Source organism: Exophiala viscosa (genome assembly GCF_022695815.1).
Source record: "Exophiala viscosa unplaced genomic scaffold EDD37scaffold_2, whole genome shotgun sequence".
Classification (NCBI taxonomy): domain Eukaryota; kingdom Fungi; phylum Ascomycota; class Eurotiomycetes; order Chaetothyriales; family Herpotrichiellaceae; genus Exophiala; species Exophiala viscosa.
Window position 1 is genome coordinate 4,303,183 of NW_026944354.1, and position 18,627 is coordinate 4,321,809.

The 18,627-nt window shown below is 51.4% G+C and overlaps 9 protein-coding genes across 9 annotated transcripts; 5 read left to right on the forward strand and 4 right to left on the reverse strand.

Annotated features, from left to right (window-relative positions):
• Window positions 1-198: 198 nt before the first annotated feature.
• EDD37DRAFT_624627 (uncharacterized protein) lies at window positions 199-1,035 on the reverse strand. The gene has a single exon (XM_062816174.1). It carries the CDS (start codon window positions 711-713, stop codon window positions 357-359), a length of 357 nt encoding a protein of 118 aa, XP_062674117.1. The 5' UTR covers window positions 714-1,035; the 3' UTR covers window positions 199-356.
• Window positions 1,036-1,060: 25 nt separating this feature from the next.
• On the reverse strand, window positions 1,061-2,647 carry EDD37DRAFT_663812 (ADP-ribosylglycohydrolase). Its single transcript, XM_062819196.1, has 2 exons — window positions 2,522-2,647; window positions 1,061-2,474 (listed from the first exon to the last, which is right to left on the reverse strand). Exons 1-2 carry the CDS (start codon window positions 2,575-2,577, stop codon window positions 1,238-1,240), a joined length of 1,293 nt encoding a protein of 430 aa, XP_062674118.1. The 5' UTR covers window positions 2,578-2,647; the 3' UTR covers window positions 1,061-1,237.
• Window positions 2,648-3,552: 905 nt separating this feature from the next.
• EDD37DRAFT_624634 (Mss4-like protein) lies at window positions 3,553-5,195 on the forward strand. Its single transcript, XM_062816175.1, has one exon. The coding sequence runs from the start codon at window positions 3,923-3,925 to the stop codon at window positions 5,108-5,110; it is 1,188 nt and encodes a 395-aa protein (XP_062674119.1). The 5' UTR covers window positions 3,553-3,922; the 3' UTR covers window positions 5,111-5,195.
• A 37-nt stretch (window positions 5,196-5,232) lies between these two features.
• On the forward strand, window positions 5,233-8,062 carry EDD37DRAFT_624635 (topoisomerase TRF4). The gene is made up of 5 exons (XM_062816176.1): window positions 5,233-5,290; window positions 5,344-6,397; window positions 6,448-7,138; window positions 7,184-7,558; window positions 7,609-8,062. The coding sequence occupies exons 2-5, from the start codon at window positions 5,481-5,483 to the stop codon at window positions 7,864-7,866; spliced, it is 2,241 nt and encodes a 746-aa protein (XP_062674120.1). The 5' UTR covers window positions 5,233-5,290; window positions 5,344-5,480; the 3' UTR covers window positions 7,867-8,062.
• A 751-nt stretch (window positions 8,063-8,813) lies between these two features.
• On the reverse strand, window positions 8,814-10,678 carry EDD37DRAFT_299913 (uncharacterized protein). The gene has a single exon (XM_062811201.1). The coding sequence runs from the start codon at window positions 10,470-10,472 to the stop codon at window positions 9,000-9,002; it is 1,473 nt and encodes a 490-aa protein (XP_062674121.1). The 5' UTR covers window positions 10,473-10,678; the 3' UTR covers window positions 8,814-8,999.
• A 463-nt stretch (window positions 10,679-11,141) lies between these two features.
• EDD37DRAFT_299988 (uncharacterized protein) lies at window positions 11,142-13,036 on the forward strand. The gene is made up of 4 exons (XM_062811202.1): window positions 11,142-11,440; window positions 11,509-12,005; window positions 12,058-12,891; window positions 13,000-13,036. Exons 1-3 carry the CDS (start codon window positions 11,377-11,379, stop codon window positions 12,883-12,885), a joined length of 1,389 nt encoding a protein of 462 aa, XP_062674122.1. The 5' UTR covers window positions 11,142-11,376; the 3' UTR covers window positions 12,886-12,891; window positions 13,000-13,036.
• Window positions 12,982-14,564, reverse strand: EDD37DRAFT_300006 (uncharacterized protein). The gene is made up of 2 exons (XM_062811203.1): window positions 14,160-14,564; window positions 12,982-14,107 (listed from the first exon to the last, which is right to left on the reverse strand). The coding sequence occupies exons 1-2, from the start codon at window positions 14,346-14,348 to the stop codon at window positions 13,079-13,081; spliced, it is 1,218 nt and encodes a 405-aa protein (XP_062674123.1). The 5' UTR covers window positions 14,349-14,564; the 3' UTR covers window positions 12,982-13,078.
• A 1,066-nt stretch (window positions 14,565-15,630) lies between these two features.
• EDD37DRAFT_300015 (putative methyltransferase-domain-containing protein) lies at window positions 15,631-16,739 on the forward strand. Its single transcript, XM_062811204.1, has one exon. The coding sequence runs from the start codon at window positions 15,778-15,780 to the stop codon at window positions 16,480-16,482; it is 705 nt and encodes a 234-aa protein (XP_062674124.1). The 5' UTR covers window positions 15,631-15,777; the 3' UTR covers window positions 16,483-16,739.
• Window positions 16,740-18,612, forward strand: EDD37DRAFT_300171 (MFS transporter). The gene is made up of 2 exons (XM_062811206.1): window positions 16,740-17,347; window positions 17,399-18,612. Exons 1-2 carry the CDS (start codon window positions 16,996-16,998, stop codon window positions 18,589-18,591), a joined length of 1,545 nt encoding a protein of 514 aa, XP_062674125.1. The 5' UTR covers window positions 16,740-16,995; the 3' UTR covers window positions 18,592-18,612.
• The last annotated feature ends 15 nt before the right edge of the window (window positions 18,613-18,627 follow it).

Here is an 18,627-nt window from a genome sequence, read left to right on the forward strand (position 1 = left end):
AGAGAAGGGTATGTGCAGATGAACCAGGGGCCATGCTGAGATGAATTACTTGGTATCGTTGTTGCTTTCAGCGCTTGCATCTTTCAAAGAGAAATGAGAGTGGAGAAGCACGCCACAAACCATTGAAGATCCTGTCGAGCCGAAAATATATATACCACACTATCCGTAGTTTGATAGAGAAAAGTGTCTTTCAAGCTATGAGACACGCTCGTTTCTATCGAGAACACATCTTCAGAGAAATCGTGTTGAATGAAGCAGTAAGATCCAGGCCACTCAGGTTGAAGCCAAGGCACTCCATGTCGTCGAGTATCGGCATGGGAGGTACTGTATCTCCCCAGCTCCTTGAAAGTCGTGCATTACGCACCGCCCTCCCTCTTAGCATACTCGTCCTCCATACGCTCCTCGTACTGTCGATCGCGCTCCTTCTGCGCCTCATCCTCATCGTCTTGATCCGTGACATCCTGGATCCGGCCTTGACTTGACGTATTGTCATTAGTGACTCTGGCGCCTAATCGTGAGCCGGGAGCATAGTGTCGCTCTTCCTGGATGCGTGGTCTGCCTGTTTCTTCCTGTGCGCGGCGGACCGTGGTACCATCGCGATTGTTGCTTGTGACGGATTCTGTCACCCGGTGTGTTGTGCCGTGACCGTTGGTCGATGAACTGTAGGATACGGACGAGGAGAAGTTGAAGGTGTATCCTGATTTGTTCGGCATCGCGATCGAACAGATTGAGTTCCGCTTCGATCTTCTTTTGCAGATGAGAGACCTGGACTGGGATGGTGATTGATTGGGACTTGAAATCGTCTTGCTGGACTGATGCAGTGATTTCTATATAAGTTGGTCTGGAGTAAATTGTCAAGAAGTTGGTTTAGGTTTACAATACGGCTCGGTACTAGTATGCTCCTGTGGTCAGGATTGGTGCGTCACTCTTTGAACAATGTCCCGAGGTTTCTCAATCAACTTTGGTGATTACGATCTTGGTTCATCGTTCATTTGGCAATGAAAGTCTTCGTCTACTGTTAGCGAAGTCGTGCTGAATGGGTCCGATGGCAATTGCGGGGGAACGAGGCTATGATGTCATACTAGTCGGCCGGGCATGAGTACTAGTAGAAGGCGATGGCGATGAGGTCTACGAAAAGGAGACCAATCTGAAGGCGACGCAAAATATAGGTGAGGACATTCACGGTAAATCCCACATTGCCTTTTATTGGTCGTCTCCTCCGGAGCGACAGTGTGTGTTATGTCAACACGGTTTGATTTCGATAAGTGAGGATTCCGTCCACCACCTCATTCACAATATCCATCTTTTTCATGTCTTTCAACCACTTTTCTGGAATGGCCTCAACACCATGATAGGCACCGGCCAATCCTCCATATATCGCACCGATCGTGTCTGCATCATCGCCTAGGTTCGCCGCCAGGATTGCTCCCTCTTCGAAACCGTCGCTTTTGAAGAACGCCCATAGAGCTGCTTCGAGGCTGTCAACCACATATCCTGTGCTGCGTATTGACTCTGACAGTGTAGATTCCCAATCTTCAAGCTTCTGATACCGACCGATACGCTCCCGCAAGACGGGCTCAAGTGCAAAGTCGGTGATGTTGTTTGGAGGATCGGGGTCGTTGATCGACTCAGCCAAGCTGATGGCCATTTCAGTCCTGGAGGCACCGTTCAGCGTTTGATACACCAGAGCAGAATAGACCATGCAAGCCTGCGCACAACGAAGGTGGGGATGCGTGATGAGTGAACTCTCCTTTGCAAGTCGAACAACATCTGGCTCGCTTCGTGCGATCAACGCCACAGGGAGAACTCTCATGAGACTGCCGTTGCCGCAGCACTGCTCTTTGGAGTAGCTGTCAGCGACCTTCTTTTGCATCCCACGTAGTGCTTGTTCGGCCTCTACTGAGTCAGGATCAAGGTTGTCGTAATCTTCTTCGAGGTACTTGAACCATTCTGTCAGAGTATCCTTGGTTTGAGCACCAATGTCAAAAGCTGTGCCGGTCGTCGACGACATATATCCTTCTTGCCACCACGCAATATACTTCTTGACCTGGTCGGCGATGTTTGTCTCACCGCCATTGTCGAGTAATGAATGGGCCAGACATAGAGCCATTGAAGTGTCATCGGTGAATGATCCTGCCGGAGTGCCAAAATTCTCGTTTGGTAGCATGGTGTTGACCTCAGGGAAAGAGCCTCGCTTCTTGAACTCTACAGGGGCGCCCAACGCATCGCAGACTGCAAGCCCAACCAAGGCGCCTTTGACTCTGGAAGTAAACGGGACTGGTACAGGCATCTTGATCAAGCATGTGTGGTATGAGCGGACAGGACGTGTGTAGGTGGGGTCAAAGCAGGGAAGGTGGTCGAGTGAGTAGTTGGAGTTTCGTAGGTGGGCGGTCTTGCGATCTGTCGACAGGACTGTCAGCTTGCGCAAGAGATCCTGCACGGTAGGGACTTCAATATCGATCTTGTGCTTTTCACTGCTTAGACATTACATCAGACATTACATCAGTGTGACACATCCTACCTTGGCCGGTCCGTAGCAGCATTGCACGGTAACAGCGACAAAGACGAGCACAACATCGACTATGATATGGACTCGGAGACAGTTCAACAACAGGAAGTAACAGCCTGTACGACAAGGCAGATAAGTATGGGGAGACGAATGGTAAGCATTGAGGCTGCGGACGAAAAGAGGGTCTGGCACCTCGGAATCAATTCCAACTGCGCCAATCGATAAGACGATAAGAGAAAGAACCCTGATTGTTGCCCTTACCCCGCTTGTTCCTGCTTATCGCCTGTCAAGCCACCGGCACCACGGTAACTTCACGGCGCAATCAACTGTCAGTGTGGTCAGGGGTAAACAACATTGAGAAAGCCATCACTGTCGCGCGTATGCTACTGAGATGGTAGAAACTCAGCGTACTCCCTCTGCAAGTCACGAAACTGTATTGTTGTTGTTGAAGAGCTATGTGTACTTGATCTGCTCTTCCAGCATTCGCAGCGTCCCCTCAGTCTTCAATGAGTGTCTGCTTCAGTCCATCTTTGGTATGGTGCCGTGACAATTTTCTTCCTCGTTTCTCAAGCCATGTGTACTGGGTAAGGAGCGCAGTAAGCCTTCACAGGCGACACAGTGGTGCGTTTATTTCTATTGTGGTGATTAGGAAGTGACAAGGAGGAGGTAGACGGTCTCAACATACGCAGCCGCATTTTCCCGCCGGGCACCCGCCTTTCCCCTCGTTAGCCAGTGTTTTGGGCAACATGAAGCAAATGTACTTACAGGTAGCACCGCAGCTGCAAGAGCAAGGACCTAAAATACCGAGTTAGAGGAATTGGCGCCATATACAGAGTATGGGAATGTACCCATTTTGTAGTGGTGTTGAAAGGTTGTTGATTGGTGGTTGTTGATGTGCTTGATTGTGGAATTGATCGTGTATCTTGGTAGGCAAAGGCGACGAGTAAGATTTCTTGTTGCTGTTGTGAGATAGGAGAAAGAAGAGAAAGACAAGAGGTGAGAGGGAGAATTGAGCAAGTTTTAATGTTTCTCGGCAACTCCGTCGCAGCTGATTTGTGACTTGGTCTTGCTGGGACTAAGAACCCCTCGCATACAATACTTGGAGACCCCCGTTCTTGTTCTGGACCGAAACCACTCAGCCTTCAGCTTTCCTTCTTGTTACACTCGAATGTCTCCAAGGCATGAAATGATTCGAAGACGTGTTCTGCAGGGCACTCGTCTAGCAAACAATTCCTGTCAAGGCGGAAATGGGCGCGCATGTGCCTGACCTCCTCCAGGGTTCCAACATACTCTACTCCCCACGCTTCAAACGACATTCCATCCAACCACAGCAGCTTATGATATTACTGACTGGACAAAAACACTCTCTTAGAAATAGCTGCCTCGTATCCCGTTGCTACTCCTTGGGCATTGATGGGTCTGGACTACCCTGTTCATGATCCAACGACTCTCCGCAATGTGTTTTGTGGTTTGATCAACATGACCTCGACCCTCATCGCCACTTGCCTCTGCGGAATCAATGCAGAGAAGCTGCAGTTGGACTCGCAGATCCCATTTAGCGTGTCGTCGTGCGCATGCAACAGCTGCCGATATAGTAGCGGTGTGCTTTATACCTCCCGCATCCCCATCAGACAACGTCCAACTGCTGTTGAAAAGTTACAGAGATACGACTCTTCCAACAAGCTGAGCAGGTATTTCTGTCCGGTATGCGGCTCACATATGTTTGTTCACGCTGTAAAAGACGATTCCTGGTCCGTCTGCTCGGGAGCGGTTGATCATGTTGTGGGGCTTGAGCATGTTTCTGTGCTTAGCCTGGAACATATTATGCAGCACGACTTCGTAGGCGATACTAGAGATGGCGGTCTTGCCGTCTGCCTATCCCACTTCGACGACAACACAGCACCGCTTTTTGCCCAGGCACCCAATGGTACAACTTTCGAGAAGTCTCCCACCAACGATGCCATTGCACTCGAGCCGTCCCATCCGCGAAAGGCCCGGCTCGATGCAGATAGCATCGAAGAGAACGCCACTGCCATCGACGAGATCAGCGGGCGGTGCCACTGTGGAGGCGTGAACTTCGGCATCACTCGCCCAGGTGTTGTGTCAACCCATTGTTCATCGCCCTTCCCCGACTTGTTGGTCCCTTATCATTCGTCAAGCTCAGCAAATCCTCAAGATATCAAGTGGTGGCTTCGGGCGAATGGGTCGAAATACCTGGCTGGAACTTGTGCTTGCAGGTCCTGTCGGCTTGGTAGTGGGTATCCCATCCAGTCTTGGGCTTTCATACCAAAAGCAAATATTCTCCAAGCGGATGGAGAACGGCTAAGGTATGAAATGGGTACACTTCAGCAGGTTGAAAGCTCCAAAGACTGTTTCCGAGAGTTCTGCCGGATCTGTGGTGCGACTGTTTTCTGGCATTGTCGCGAAAGGCCCGATCTTGTTGATGTGAGTGCAGGTCTTTTGCGGGCTGATGAAGGGTCCCGAGCAGAGAGCTGGCTTCACTGGTGGACTGACAGAGTCAGCTTCAAGGAGGATGCTTTGGATCAAGTTCTGGTCAGTGCTTTGGAATTGGGCTTGGAGAACATCAAGGTGGAGGAGTAGTCAGTGCTCTTAGCTATGCAATCCATAATGCCACAGATCAGACCTTGAGACTCAAGAGGCCTTCAGCTCTGTCAGTATGGCTCAAAGAATTTGATGTTGAAGTAATCGTTACCCTGCAGTTACCTACATAAGAGATGGTATTAATGCTAGAATACCTTACTCGTGGCTGTCCACCTAGTAGTAAGTACCACAGTATACGAATAGTTCTTATCTTATCGCTGATATTGCCATATATGGTCTAGCTTCAACCGTGGTTTCCGTCATTGACGCGAATTTTCAAAACTCGACCTTTGCGATGCGCCGTGAGTGATTATTCTCAGTCGAGTCTCACAACGCGCTCACTCTTTCGGCCAAGGTGCAGCATACCGCGATGGACTCCTACCGTCCTGGCGGAGGCGACCGTCGCGCCAATGGTGATAAGGACTCCTACCGCCCACCTCGCCGCGATGATGATTTCAGACCGCCATGGCCACCCCGCGAGGCGGACAATGGCATGTATTATTTTCGAGGTTCACGCGATGAAGACACCCGCCGCGACTACTCATATCGACCGAGGCCTAGGTATCCCGATCCAAGAGACGGTCCACGCAGAAGAGACCCGTACCGCAGACCTTACAACCCCGCCAGAATCGCCGAACGTCCCCTAATGCGATTGAATAACCAGGTGGAAGATTCTTCACTTCTAGACCCAAATGCCGACCTCAAATTTCGCAATCTAGACGAAATCACCGATAGCGAGGAAGAAGTCATGGCGGTTTCCGAAGATGAAGGCGAAGGAAGAGGTGCGAAGCGTGCTCGAGTCACCGCAAATCTTTCAGACACAGTCCAAACGGCACCGAAATGGTCCAATCCAGATCCCTACACCTCGCTGCCGCCTGTTGGCGACGCTGATGCCACTGCCAAGCGGACTGACGTACTGAAACTCATACGGAAGGCGCGAGTCGATGCTCAAAACCAATCTGACATTAAATCAACCGCAGACGACTTCATTTCCTTTGACGTTAACGCATCCGACACTGAAGACAGCGCAGAAGAGTCGGTTTCACAGTCCATGGGTGCCACAATGTCTCTGGCCGAGGCGCCGGCTCCTGCGGCAGAAATGAAACAAGAACACGTACTCGGCAAAAGAAAGAGAGGGGATGCAACTGGAAGATATAACCTCGAAACGCAATCTGATCCGCTGGTCTATTCTGACAAGTATGTACGAGGAGAGTGGCAAGCTAAACCAGGGAAAGACCCTGCGCCCTGGCTGGTTGCTTCTGATTCGAACGATCTACCAGGAATGGCGTAAGCTTTTGTGAACTCTTCGCGGCTATTCCATTTGCTGACAAGGCCAGACTTCACAAAGAAATCATCGATTTCTATGATTGGGTAAAACCCAAGGACTTCGAACGAGCAGTTCGTGATGAAGTGTTTCAACGCCTGCGTGACGCCTTTAAGAGACTTTGGCCGGGAGGAGAATTGAAAGCCTTCGGATCCTATGCGGCAGGCTTGTACCTTCCTACAGCTGATATGGATCTGGTCTATCTCAGACGTGGCTTTAGACCAGGGATGCCTCTGATTCAACGAGAAGCCAAGAACCTACTCTTCTCGTGCTCAAGGTTTCTGAAGGACAACCGCATTGCGAAGCCAACATCAATCACGGTCATCAGCGGTGCCAAAGTCCCTATCATCAAGTTCGTGGATAGAATCAGCGGCTTAAAGGTGGACCTGTCATTCGACAATGATTCTGGTGTTGTTGCAATCGACACTTTTCAGAGATGGAAAGAATCATATCCGGCGATGCCAATCATCGTGGCCATTGTGAAGCAATACTTGATGATCCGCGGGCTGAATGATGTGTCGACTGGAGGACTGGGTGGTTTCTCCACCATATGCTTGGTCACCAGCCTGTTACAATTTTTACCAGCATCATCGCAGCCGATCAATCTGGGCGAAGCTTTGGTGGAATTCTTCAACCTCTATGGAAACCTCTTCGACAGGAACTCCGTCGTGATCAGAATGGATCCACCTAAATATCTTGACAAGGTACTTTCTCTCTCCTTGTTTCGATCCTACTAACGTGCTCGGTAGAAATCACACATGCCGCATGTTTTCAATGACAAGGATGGTAGACTGACCATCATCGATCCGAATCGACCCGATAACAATATCTCGGGCGGTAGCAGACTGATCAGCGACATCTTCAAATGCTTTTCGTCGGCGCACCGAGCTCTTATCCAGCGACTCGATGCCTACGAGCACCGAGACCCAAATAGTCCAGCCTCCAGCCTCCTTGGGTGCCTTGTTGGCGGCAATTTCTCCCTGTTCGAGGCGCAAAGACAGGTACTCTACGATCTCGGTATGGATCTGAGGCTTATCCCGCCACCGACATTGCCGACGCTGCCGAAAGCTTCGAAAGATGCCAATGATACCCCATCCATGGAACCCGCCCGAGGGTCGAAGACTGTACGTCACTAAGGAATGCTGGTGTCCCTATCCAGATTGACATGTGTTAGGTCAACGATGGCGAGGCTGGCTTGTCTCCCCAAACCTCTTCCGTGCTACCCGAAGAGTCAAAGGAGCCCTCGAAGGCTGAGAAGAGAGCACTTCGATTCAAAAAGCTTAGGCCTGAGCTGGCAGCCTCCGTCGGTACTACGATCAGTGTGACCAAAGCCATGGAACTTGGAGGGTACAAAACCCGCGAAGCGATGCACAACGACCTTGTAGTAAGAGAAGGTGCTATGTCGAAACTAGAGGCAAAGAAGAAAAAGTGAAGGGAAGGCGACGAAGAGACCATGCTTCACCGACACGAGCTTACTATGATCACTTGATGCAGCATTATTGTCCGCCGTTCGAATCGTCATCCTAAGAAAGAGGAAGAATTGGCTGATTGGGGCATGTTTACAGTTGCATTGTCTACGTGCTACATCAGCCGAATTACTGTTCGAATCAATTTACCGTTCAGCACTACCGTCACTCCGCGACATTGACCCACCCCCTCATTGCACCTCGATGACATGATGGTTTGATATTACTAATCACTGTGTAGGCTGCCACAATCGGGCTCGACGAATGATTGACAGTCTCATCGTTGGGAAGTCTTTGGCATGTCCAGCAAATTTGCCCGTACCGCTGGGGTAGCTTTCCCTGGCTGAAGCCTTGCCAGATACTAATCCTTCATCTTCTTCTCTGTCCCGAACGCTCGTTGTCGGGAAGGTTACGAATCTTGAACTACCTTGAGCAGCAGAGCGGGCGCGACGTGGCGTCGGCTTATGCTGGAACTTCCAGCTGGATACGAAGCATGTCTTTTGTGCCTTAGGGCTCGCTCGACGTGATCAGTGTCTGATGTGCAAAGTGGCAGTTTGCGGGAGACCAATGATATGTGGCTATTCCAAGCATGGCCGCAATCATCCTCTCGGACTGTCCTTTGCTCTGAACATTTTTCTCATTGATGAGGCGCTTGATGCGCTTCGCCAGAGAGGAAAGTTACATGCATCTCCATGGAGTGACGGAAAAGGGAGCGGCAAATGGTAACATCGAGGAAGAAGGAGAGGGATCTTCTTATGAGCCTGTGTGCCAATCTCCTGAGGATTGGCAGGTAAGTACCCAGGTGCCTAGGTATTGTTAAGTACTGCCTGAGCCTGCTTCACAGCGAAGTTTGGCCCGCCGCTTTAACTCCTGGTGATGAGTCAGAGTCTCACTAGTCTCAGCGGCCGCTTTTTCATCAACGCCCAGACTTGCCCTTGATCTCTTTCTCGCCCTCCCATCCAGCCGTGCTCACACTGTCCTACTACTTCCTATTCCACAAGCGAACTTGCCGTTGCTATGATACACATGCGAGAAGCCTTCGACGCTCTCGCGGGAAAGATTATCGAGCATATGTGGCTGATCACAATTCCCTCGTCCATCACAAGTTCTGTATCACAATCCACTTCAATTTCCCAGCCGCTTTGACGTCCTTGTTTTCAGCCTTGTCGGCACTCCGATCCCTTTTCTTCTCGTGCTTCGAGCGGTCTCTCGGGCGGTCAAAGTCTTCGGAAGAATTCCTACTGTGTCCGTGGCGCATCTCCTTGTCGATCTTGTCCTGGACTTCAGAGATTTTCTTCTCACGTTCGCGATCGATCTTGTCGCGCTTCCTGTCTTTGTCTTCTTTCATCATCTCGCGCTCGGCTTTGAGGTTGATCTCCTGCATTTTGAGATTGAGTTCTCTGATTTTCTTGGATTCTGTTTGTGCATGGGCTGGATCTCGGGAAGGATGGCCGGTGTCTCTTGACGGATACCCATTACCTTGAAGATATCGGTCGTCTCTCGGTTGATAGCCATTACCTTGAGGGTACCGGTCATCTCTTGGTGGATAGCCATCGTTTTGAGGATATGGGTTATTTCTTGTTGAGTAGCCGAAGTCCTTGGCTGGATAGCCAGTCTCCCTGGATGAAACCCCGTGATTCCCTGGAGAATAGCTTGCTGGATTCCCATAATTCTCTGCCAGGTAGCCCGAGTCTCCGGACGGATAGGCGGCGAAATTGTCCAGTTCAGTGGTCGGACCATACCGGTCATCGAAGGAAGACCTTGAGCCTGACCTGGACCTCGACTTTGACTCATCACCTGGATCCAAGTGTTGGCCATGATCACTGCCCCCATGCTTCCGTGCCTGTTTGAGTGCTTTCTCTCTGTTCTTTTTGATTTTGGCATTGACCTGTTTGGCACTCAATCTGTCCAATGTGTTGGTTTGCGCTTCGGGTGGTGGGACATCAAAGCTCAGAGGGGCAATATACCGGTCCAATGCCTTCAACCTGCGCTCCGCAAATGTTGTTACTCCCGCTGACGGGTTTGCAGGCACAAGAGGTGCTTGTCGAGGGTCTTCACGAGTGATGTTCCTCAAATCGTCATCTCCGACCACGGACGCTCTGAGACCTCGGCGGTTGAAGAAGTCCTCATTGACTTTCTTCAGGTACAGTTTTGTCCTTGCGGCGGCGACTACTTGCGTGCCGGCGCCAGCTGCTAATCCGATTGCACCACTCGCTGCTTGGGCCCAATGATGAGGAACGAATCCAATGCCAGTGCTCACGAGTTGCATTCCTTGGAAGGCTGGGGAAGGGGCTCCAGCTACGGCATAATTGTCGATGAAGGCGACGAACTGCTCTGGCGTGATGGTGTGAGGCAGCAGACATGGAGCGAATGCCCGCATGAATGGCATCGGCCCTGAGATGAGAGATTTGGGCTGAATCTGAGGAATCGCGACTGGACGAGGAATGCCTGGGAATTGCTTGTATTGTGGTGGAGGAGGGATCCATCTGAGGGCGTGTTCGATCTCCTGGACACTGACAGGCTGACCAGACTCCGGATCTTGGAATTGCTTGTTGTCCATGGCGTATGACATTTTGCCCGATGTTAGGTGGTGAGTGAAGTGTGCCTTGTGTGCTTTTAAGAGGATGCAAATTTCCTCGACAGGCCTGAGCAATGGTTCTTATACCTAACATCAGCTCATCTGAAGACTGATGATCTTTCCAAGCCACAGGTTTGTTGATCGAAAAGGGACATCAGCTCGTCCTTCTGGATGTCAAACGTACTGAATGCTCGGCTTCACTCCGTACATTAGCGTCTGCACAGCCTTGCCTGTCACCCAGAGTGCCAGAGCGCTGATCAATTTCCGCTTTTGGACCTATTTGCGGTCGGGACACTTTGATTGGTCATGACGGAGAAGGTGCTTAAAATTCTCCCCCATCCATGGTCTGCATTCACCATGGCGCTGATTTGTATGTCACTCTCCCCGAGATCTACCTCACGCTCGTCACGTAGTTTCTCTACTACCCTGAACTATTCCCCTAGTTAGCACTCTAACGATAACGTCGTTATTTACGCGCATATAATTAGTATACGAGAAGTCTAAGTCTAGCAAGCGCTTCTTGAGTAACTCTACTAGTAAGTTTTCTCTAGGCCCTTCTTCCGAGCCTATATAGTCCGGGCGACGGGATAGCCCATTAGCTAGGTTATCCTTACCTCGCCGCTACTAAATATAAAAGTCGTATGCGGCTAGCACTTTGGTCTAGCGTATTTAACGTCGATTTAAGACTTTAGTAGAAAAAGAATCTCCGCATCGGCTTCTTTCTGCACCCCACCCACCATGTTCGATCTTCACGACCCTCAGATTGATCCCAGCGCTGCTAATACCACGTCATGCTTTATCCAGCTTGCTCGCTGCCACGACCGCATTACCTTTTACGACGCACAGGCCTGAACTCGTGAGGCCGAGGAAGGAGGGCTGCGGGCCTTGCTAAGCAGAAATGGGGGGTAGACCAGGTCGATCGAAAGGCTGCTTCACATGCAAAAAGCGTCGCGTCAAATGTGGTAGGTCCACCTCCTTCTCCATCGCTGCATGCTTTTTCTGCATCTCTGACCCTGCGTGCTGGGTAAAGATGAACGCAAACCATGCTGCCTACGCTGCGAGCGAAGCGGCTTCGAGTGCGACGGATACCCGGCCACCAGATTCGTCCACGAAAACAGCCGTTTCCAGATGGAAAAGGTTGAGCCTGAGCCCGAGTCTTCAAGTCTGGCTGCTCGTGAACATGAGCGTGACCCGGGGCAGCAGGGCCTCATAACAGTCGGCAGGACAATCAGCCTCGCTCCATGCCGTGACGATATTTCTCTCCACCACCTCCGGCACTCGCTGTTTCCTGCAGGCGCTTGGCCTGGCTTTGACGCTACCACCAACCAGACGCCCCTGGCATATCGTTGCTTGCAGTCACTTGCCTTGGCCCACTTCGGCAGGGTTCAGGCAGCGCCAGCCATTTTGGAAGAAGGGTCGGTATCGTATATCAAGTCTCTATCCACACTGAATCGTAATCTGGCCGACCCGGCGTGCTGCACCCAGGACGATACTTCGCTATCGGTCATGATACTCGGATTATATGAGGTAAGAGATCTGGAGCCTGTTGCGTCGCAATTTTTGACCAGTTATGTCGTAGATGCTCGTCCTCTCTAGCCCCACCGGCTGGATCACGCATACCCTCGGCCTCGGTGCTGTCATGGAGATGAGAGGACCGTATGCCTTCAAGGACAACCTGCTCCACTCGGTCTTCGAAACAACCCGTTTCCTCATTATACTCGCTTCTCTCGCCGTCTCAAAAACCACGTTCCTCGCACGCGAAGAGTGGAAGACCATACCGTGGTCCGGTGACATTGCTAAAAACCCGGGACAAGCTCTCATGGACGTCATCGCAGTCCTTCCAACGATCAAGGAGCAGCTTCAGACATGTCCCGACTCCCCCGAGTTGCCGGCTGCTGTGTTAGACATCCTGACCAGGCTGATAAGCTGGCGAAAAGAGTGGGATTTACTGCCCGAGTCACAAACTGTGTCCATTTCTCCTTCCGACGCCGGTGACCGTGGTCAAGACATGTTTGGGTCAGACCTGCACTACACAAGCATACTAGCAGCGAGCTACACATGCCTCTATGACGCCGCGCTGATCCAGGCTGCCGAGGCACTCTTTTCCATTCCACTTTCAGACACACCGACACCACTCAGTGATATGAGTGAGGCGGATTTTGCCCACATTCGAACATTGTCTCGCGAAGCCGCAGTCGAGATATGCCGCAGCATTCAGTATCAGCTTTCCAGCGCGACACCCATGATGGGCCAGTTTATGGTGCTCTATCCGTTGCGTATGGCTTGGAAAGCACTTGGAGGTTCGTTGACCAAGGAAGGAAAGTGGCTTGAAGACATGCTAGCGAAGTTTGGGGACACAAAGCAAAGCTGGGAAGTGGCGAGGTTGACTATCAAATGGCGAGGATGACCGCCCGTGAGTGACTGACTCCTTCTTCAGCCCTAGCAACGCTCAACGCTCAGAATTATGTTTCCGTACTAAGCTGGTCCGTATGCTGATGGCAGCACTGATGACGGCAAACAGACGATTGTTGTACACGTGTATTGCATATTTATACAAAGGTATATGAAAAAGCGCTCATTCGTAACATCAGACCTGCTGATCACCACGGAACATCATGGGGACTATAACATCTGTGCAGTTGCGCAATGTGGATGTAAGGAGGAGCGTCAGCAACAGGCCTGCTGGTGCCCGTTTCAACCCTTTCAACCGGAAGGCTCTCCAGGTCGTGACTGGAAGTTGGTTGCGGGTCCTCTTTTGCTTGAAGACGCCACGGGGTATTGCCCTTCTGGAACAAGCGCTTGAATCGCGGTGTGGAGGTGATACTGTGCTCAGCGATGGGAGATTCCGAGCGCAGGGCTGGGCGCGAATGAGCGCGTCCTAACGAATGCGGCTTTGACAGCGTGGAGCTGTCGTTTTGTGACGACTGGCAGGCGAGATGACGTTTGAAAAGGACTTTCAATGCCGGTAACGAGGCGATGATGATGGCCAGATGGGCTTCGATGTCCGTAAGGGCGAGCAAGGGCCAGCCCCACCACGAGATGTCGTGCGTGTGTAGGCTAGGCTGGTAGTCTGTCGTGACGTGGATAAAGACATATGCTCTACCGATGCCGATCAAGGCGGTCACCAGACCTGCTGAGAACAAGGCGTACAAGCTTATCCGTTGCTTGCGTGACAGATTCAGGTTCCGGATCAACATCATGGGCAGCACCGACGAGTAGACATCGGATATCACTGAGGCGGCTGCACTGAAGACAAAGGGTGGTTTCTCGTCTCCGCAGGTGGACTTTTTGGTGTAAGTCGGACTGTAGGATTCCCAGTAGGACGGGAAGGGCCGGCAGATCAGAAACAGCTCCAAGCCCAAGCCGACGGTGTAGATGACGGTGAAGCCAATTGCTGCCCAGGTCAACCTGACGAACCAGTAGTTGTGGCTACCCAAAGTAATCTTCCGGTAGACGAGGAGGATGGAGATCTTTGTGCAGGCGTTGCCCCAGAGGAAGAAGAACTCGATCAACCAAGCTGCGATCCGCAGTTTGGGAAGTTTGTACGGGTTGACGTCCCAAATATGGCGATCCCAACCCCAGGTAGTCATGGCTTTGTATTCAGCAAAGGTCATTCCGATGGACAGAAACTTCGGGTTTGATTAGCTGGAGGGTTAGATAGATCAAAAGTCCTGTACTCACCCAGCCTGCCACGAGAAATCCATCGTCCAGTCCGAGCGACTTTGTCACAAAACGGCGTGAATATATCCTAAGAGCCACCACGATTGTTGCGATAACCATCATGACCACAAACAATGAAGGTGACCCTCTCGTGGGAGGGTCGATGTAGTTTGGCGCAGGCCATGATGTTGGGTGTGGATATGCACTCATCTCGAACGCAGGCGGTGTTGCTTCTGGCTTTGAGTAAGTTTTGAGTATCGTCGCTGCAAAGACGTGGTGAAGGGAGCCAGGAATTGATATATGTCACGGCGCAGTTCTTGCCATGGGTGACATCTTCATCCTATGGCTGGTTCGTCTCGCGAGCAACCCCTGGCGATCTCAACTAGAACCTGCATGAAAGGCATCGGGGCCGCTATCAAGGTGGTGTTGTCATCCCATGGTAGGGCTCGAGCATGATGTCCGATGGCAGTGTTACTGGGACCAGCAGTTTGGTCAAGACAAATCTTATGCAGGGGTTCCCGCATGAGGCACAATCTGTGGCCGTTATTTCTTGCCTCACACGCCAATAGTGCAACGCCATGAATGAGAAAGTCGAGATAAGCTTTGCTTTTCTCCTCTGAAACCCAGGTTTATGACGAGGTTTCAGATTAGATCCTGGTTAGACCAACTTCCATGCAGCTTCTGGAACTGATCTGGGAGATATTGATCGGCGGCCTCTCCCGAATCGGATAATGGTTCGTCTGCGTTGCGGCTCGTTCGGGGTAGGAGCCTTATCAGGACGAACTGTATCCACACCACAAGGCGAAAGGCGGACGCCCCAGAGGAAGATGCGCCGGCTCGGGATAGAGGCGGGAGCAGCTGCTGTGATGAGGTGGTAAGCCCGGCATGCGACATATGATGCTGTTTTGCCCATCAGATCGTCACTATGCTTTTCGAGAGGTTATTCTGACAGCTGCGCATGCATCGAACTTCATGTTTTCACCACCATTCATTGCCACAGTGCGTTTAAGCGGCTCGGGGATCAACCCTTGAGTGGAGAAATGACTTTGCAGAAGAAACGATCACCTCGGTTTTTGACGCCCCAGGACAGATACGGCAAGGCTCCGCAACGTACGTTTGACGTGATAATCTGCGAGGAAACAATGAGAGGCGAGCGGCCAGTAGGCCATGGACTCGACAAAGTCAGACGAAGAAAAAGGCAAAAGAGTATGTTTGGATAAATGGTCGAAGTAGGAAGACTTGGAACAACCGCATGTGAAAGTGTATATTTGCTTTTTCCGTTCCACAATCAATTGGTGGCGATATGGATATCTCACCTTCTAGAATAGAAAGAGCTCCGAAGGACAATAAGGCTCGATCTCATCCCTGCTGCTGGCTGGCGATGTGGCGGCATAGCGAAGAATGCTAGCAGCACTGAAAATTGAAATGGTCGATGATGAATAGAAAGATGAAAGAATAAGACGTGGAAGAGGCAAGAAGTGAAGAGAGACGAGGCTGCAACTGCAAGGCTGCCACGTCTGTTTGGCTTGGCGTCACGTGTCATGCACTTTTTGTTCCTTCTGAACCTTTGTGCATCTTGGAAACCTTCAAATCATCAAATCGTCCGTCAAGGCTCTTCAAGCGTAGACGAGGCGTTTGAATGTCCCGCACCTTCAAGGTTCCTCGGGACCATGATTCCTTTGTCGACATCCACATATCGGAACCCGATCTACGCGCAGACAATCTGACCTTGACGACCTGGACATCCTCCTTCGTCCTGGCCGGTATACTGCATAAGCTTGATGTCGACTACTCTTGCTCAAATGGCATACCGGTACTGGAACTCGGCGCTGGAACAGGTCTCGTTGGCCTGACTATTGCTGCACTGTGGAAAGCGCGCGTAATACTTACTGACCTGCCGCCTATCGTGCCCGGACTTGCTGCGAACGTCAAACTGAACAACGACTCCGTCAAAGATCTTGTCCAGTGCGGCTCCTTAGACTGGACCACCCCAGAGTCGCTAGTGTTACAAACTGGGCAGACTTATGCTGCCGACGTGGACAAGGCTCAAGTGGTCGTAGCTGCAGATGTGGTGTACTCAGAAGAACATCCCGAGCTGCTTTCCGGAGCCATCATTCGGTGGCTGGGCAAAGGCCCGTCCTCTCGAGTCATCATTGCTTGCGCCCAGCGTGTGGCCTATCTCGAACAGCTCCGAGAATTATGGGAGCTCCTCGAAGCGGGCGGCCTGGAAGCTGTTGACGAGGGTCGAGAGCAAGCAGAGGTCGCCGACTGGGATGATGAAGGTCTGATTGAATGGAGTGTCTGGAGATGGAAGGCCAGCGATACCAGTGCTGTACGATCCTGACAGTTTCCTTACGATACTCGTACTCCCCCATTGTCGTCAGGAACACTGCAAGACAATAGCCGAATATCCGGACAAGAGGCACGGCAATACCACCTGCCTTTCTGGATATGTGGCTCGCTGCATCGCTGGTCGACTACCGCCAGAACGTCTGGGACAAATCAATATGACAGCTTCCACGGCAGACACATTCTGTGGAAGATTTGCGTCAGCATACCCCTTCGTGGAGGTAAATTTCCCGATTAGGCACTAGCGGATGTCGTGATCGAGGTGGGCGATGGTATCATCTGGGATTCATCCAACAATACCCATCGATCATTACGCGGAATCCTACCGTACGCGGGATATTGGTGGATGCACTCCATACTGGAGCTTGGCTGTTGAAGCATTATCTCATACCACACATACACGTGGTTGGCGAAGCGAGCATGCCCGCTCTCTTATAAGCGGGCGCATGCCGCAACACAACAATGGCTGTTTCCTTGGGTAAACAGTCAACAGAGAGGCGACAGTACAATGGCCGCACAATACGAATCCAAAGATGTCGACCAGATCACTGCCACGCACGGTAGTCCTTCGGGCATCAACACGCCGACAGAGTCCTCGGAACTCGATGACAACTATCATCTGTACAAGCGAAGTGACGAGCAAGAGCTTGACCTTGCCGAATCGAAAAGGGTTCTCCGCAAGCTAGATCTGCGCATAGTCCCGATCTTGTTCTTGATCTACCTGCTGCAATACCTGGACAAGAACGGAATCAATTATGCCTCCGTGTACGGGCTCCAAAAGGGCACTCACCTCGTCGGTCAAGATTATTCATGGCTCGGATCGATCTTCTATTTCGGTTATCTATGGGCTCAGTATCCAGGTAAGGCGCTGCCTCCGGTGTTATGTGATCATTAGATTTGACTGTGTCCAGCTGGTTATCTCCTCCAGAGGCTCCGGATAGGCAAAGTGATCGGATTCACGACAATCATTTGGGGCATCATATTGATCACGACGCCCGCCTGCACGACTTTTGCCGGCATGGCGGTCAACAGGTTCCTCCTGGGTAGTTTCGAAGCCGTGACCAATCCCGGTTTCATTCTCATCATGTCCATTTGGTACACCGCCGCCGAGCAGCCGTTGAGGTTGGAGTCGTACTACTGCACCAACGGGATTGCAACAATGTTCGGTGGACTCATCGGCTATGCTGTCGGGCATATCACTACCGGTCTCCCGAAATGGATGTACGTCTTCCTCATCTTCGGCAGTATCAGCATTGCATTGGGGATAGTATCGCTTTTCATCCTCCCCGATCTGCCGTCGACCGCCAAATTCTTGACCGAAGACGAGAAGGTCATCGCCGCGAAACGCGTATCGACTAATCGTCAAGGCATCAAGAATCACCACTTCAAGAAGTATCAGATGTGGCAGACATTCCGCGACCCAAAGACCTGGATTTTGTTCGTTATGGCGACGGGCGCGCAGATTCCCAACTCCGCAATCACGCAGTTCACCAGTCTTGTCATCAAGTCGTTCGACGTTAGCACCCTTGGCACGCAGTATCTCCAAATCCCCGGTGGCGCGATCCAATTTCTCGCTTTGATCGGTGGAGGTATCGTCTGCTCGAAATGGCCGAATTTGCGCTGCATTACCATGATCATTGCCAATACGATCTGTATCACTGGTGCTGCTTTACTGGTCGGACTGCCTGACAGCAACAAATGGGGTCGCATGGTGGGCCTTTGGCTGTGCTTCTTCCAGGGCCTGGGCTTCAGCATGTCCTTGACCATGGTCAGCTCCAACGTCGCGGGGTACACGAAGAAGCAGCTCACAGCAGCCATCTTGTTTACCGGCTACTGTGTGGGAAACATCATTGGACCGCAGACCTTCAAGAGCAGCGAAGCTCCAGGCTACCATTCGGCATACATCGCCATGCTGATCGGCTATGTCATCAAGTTGGTGGCCGTCGTCGTGTTGTACATCTATATGTATCTCGCGAACAAGAAGAGGGATCGTGAGGCTGCGGCAGCGGGCGTTGTCGATGCGGATGAAGAGAAAGAGGCCATTGAGCTAGGAATGCACGACGTGACGGAATTGGATAACAAAGGCTTCAGGTATACTTTGTAATAGTGTGACATACTGAAACATCTTCTCAGTCAGCCA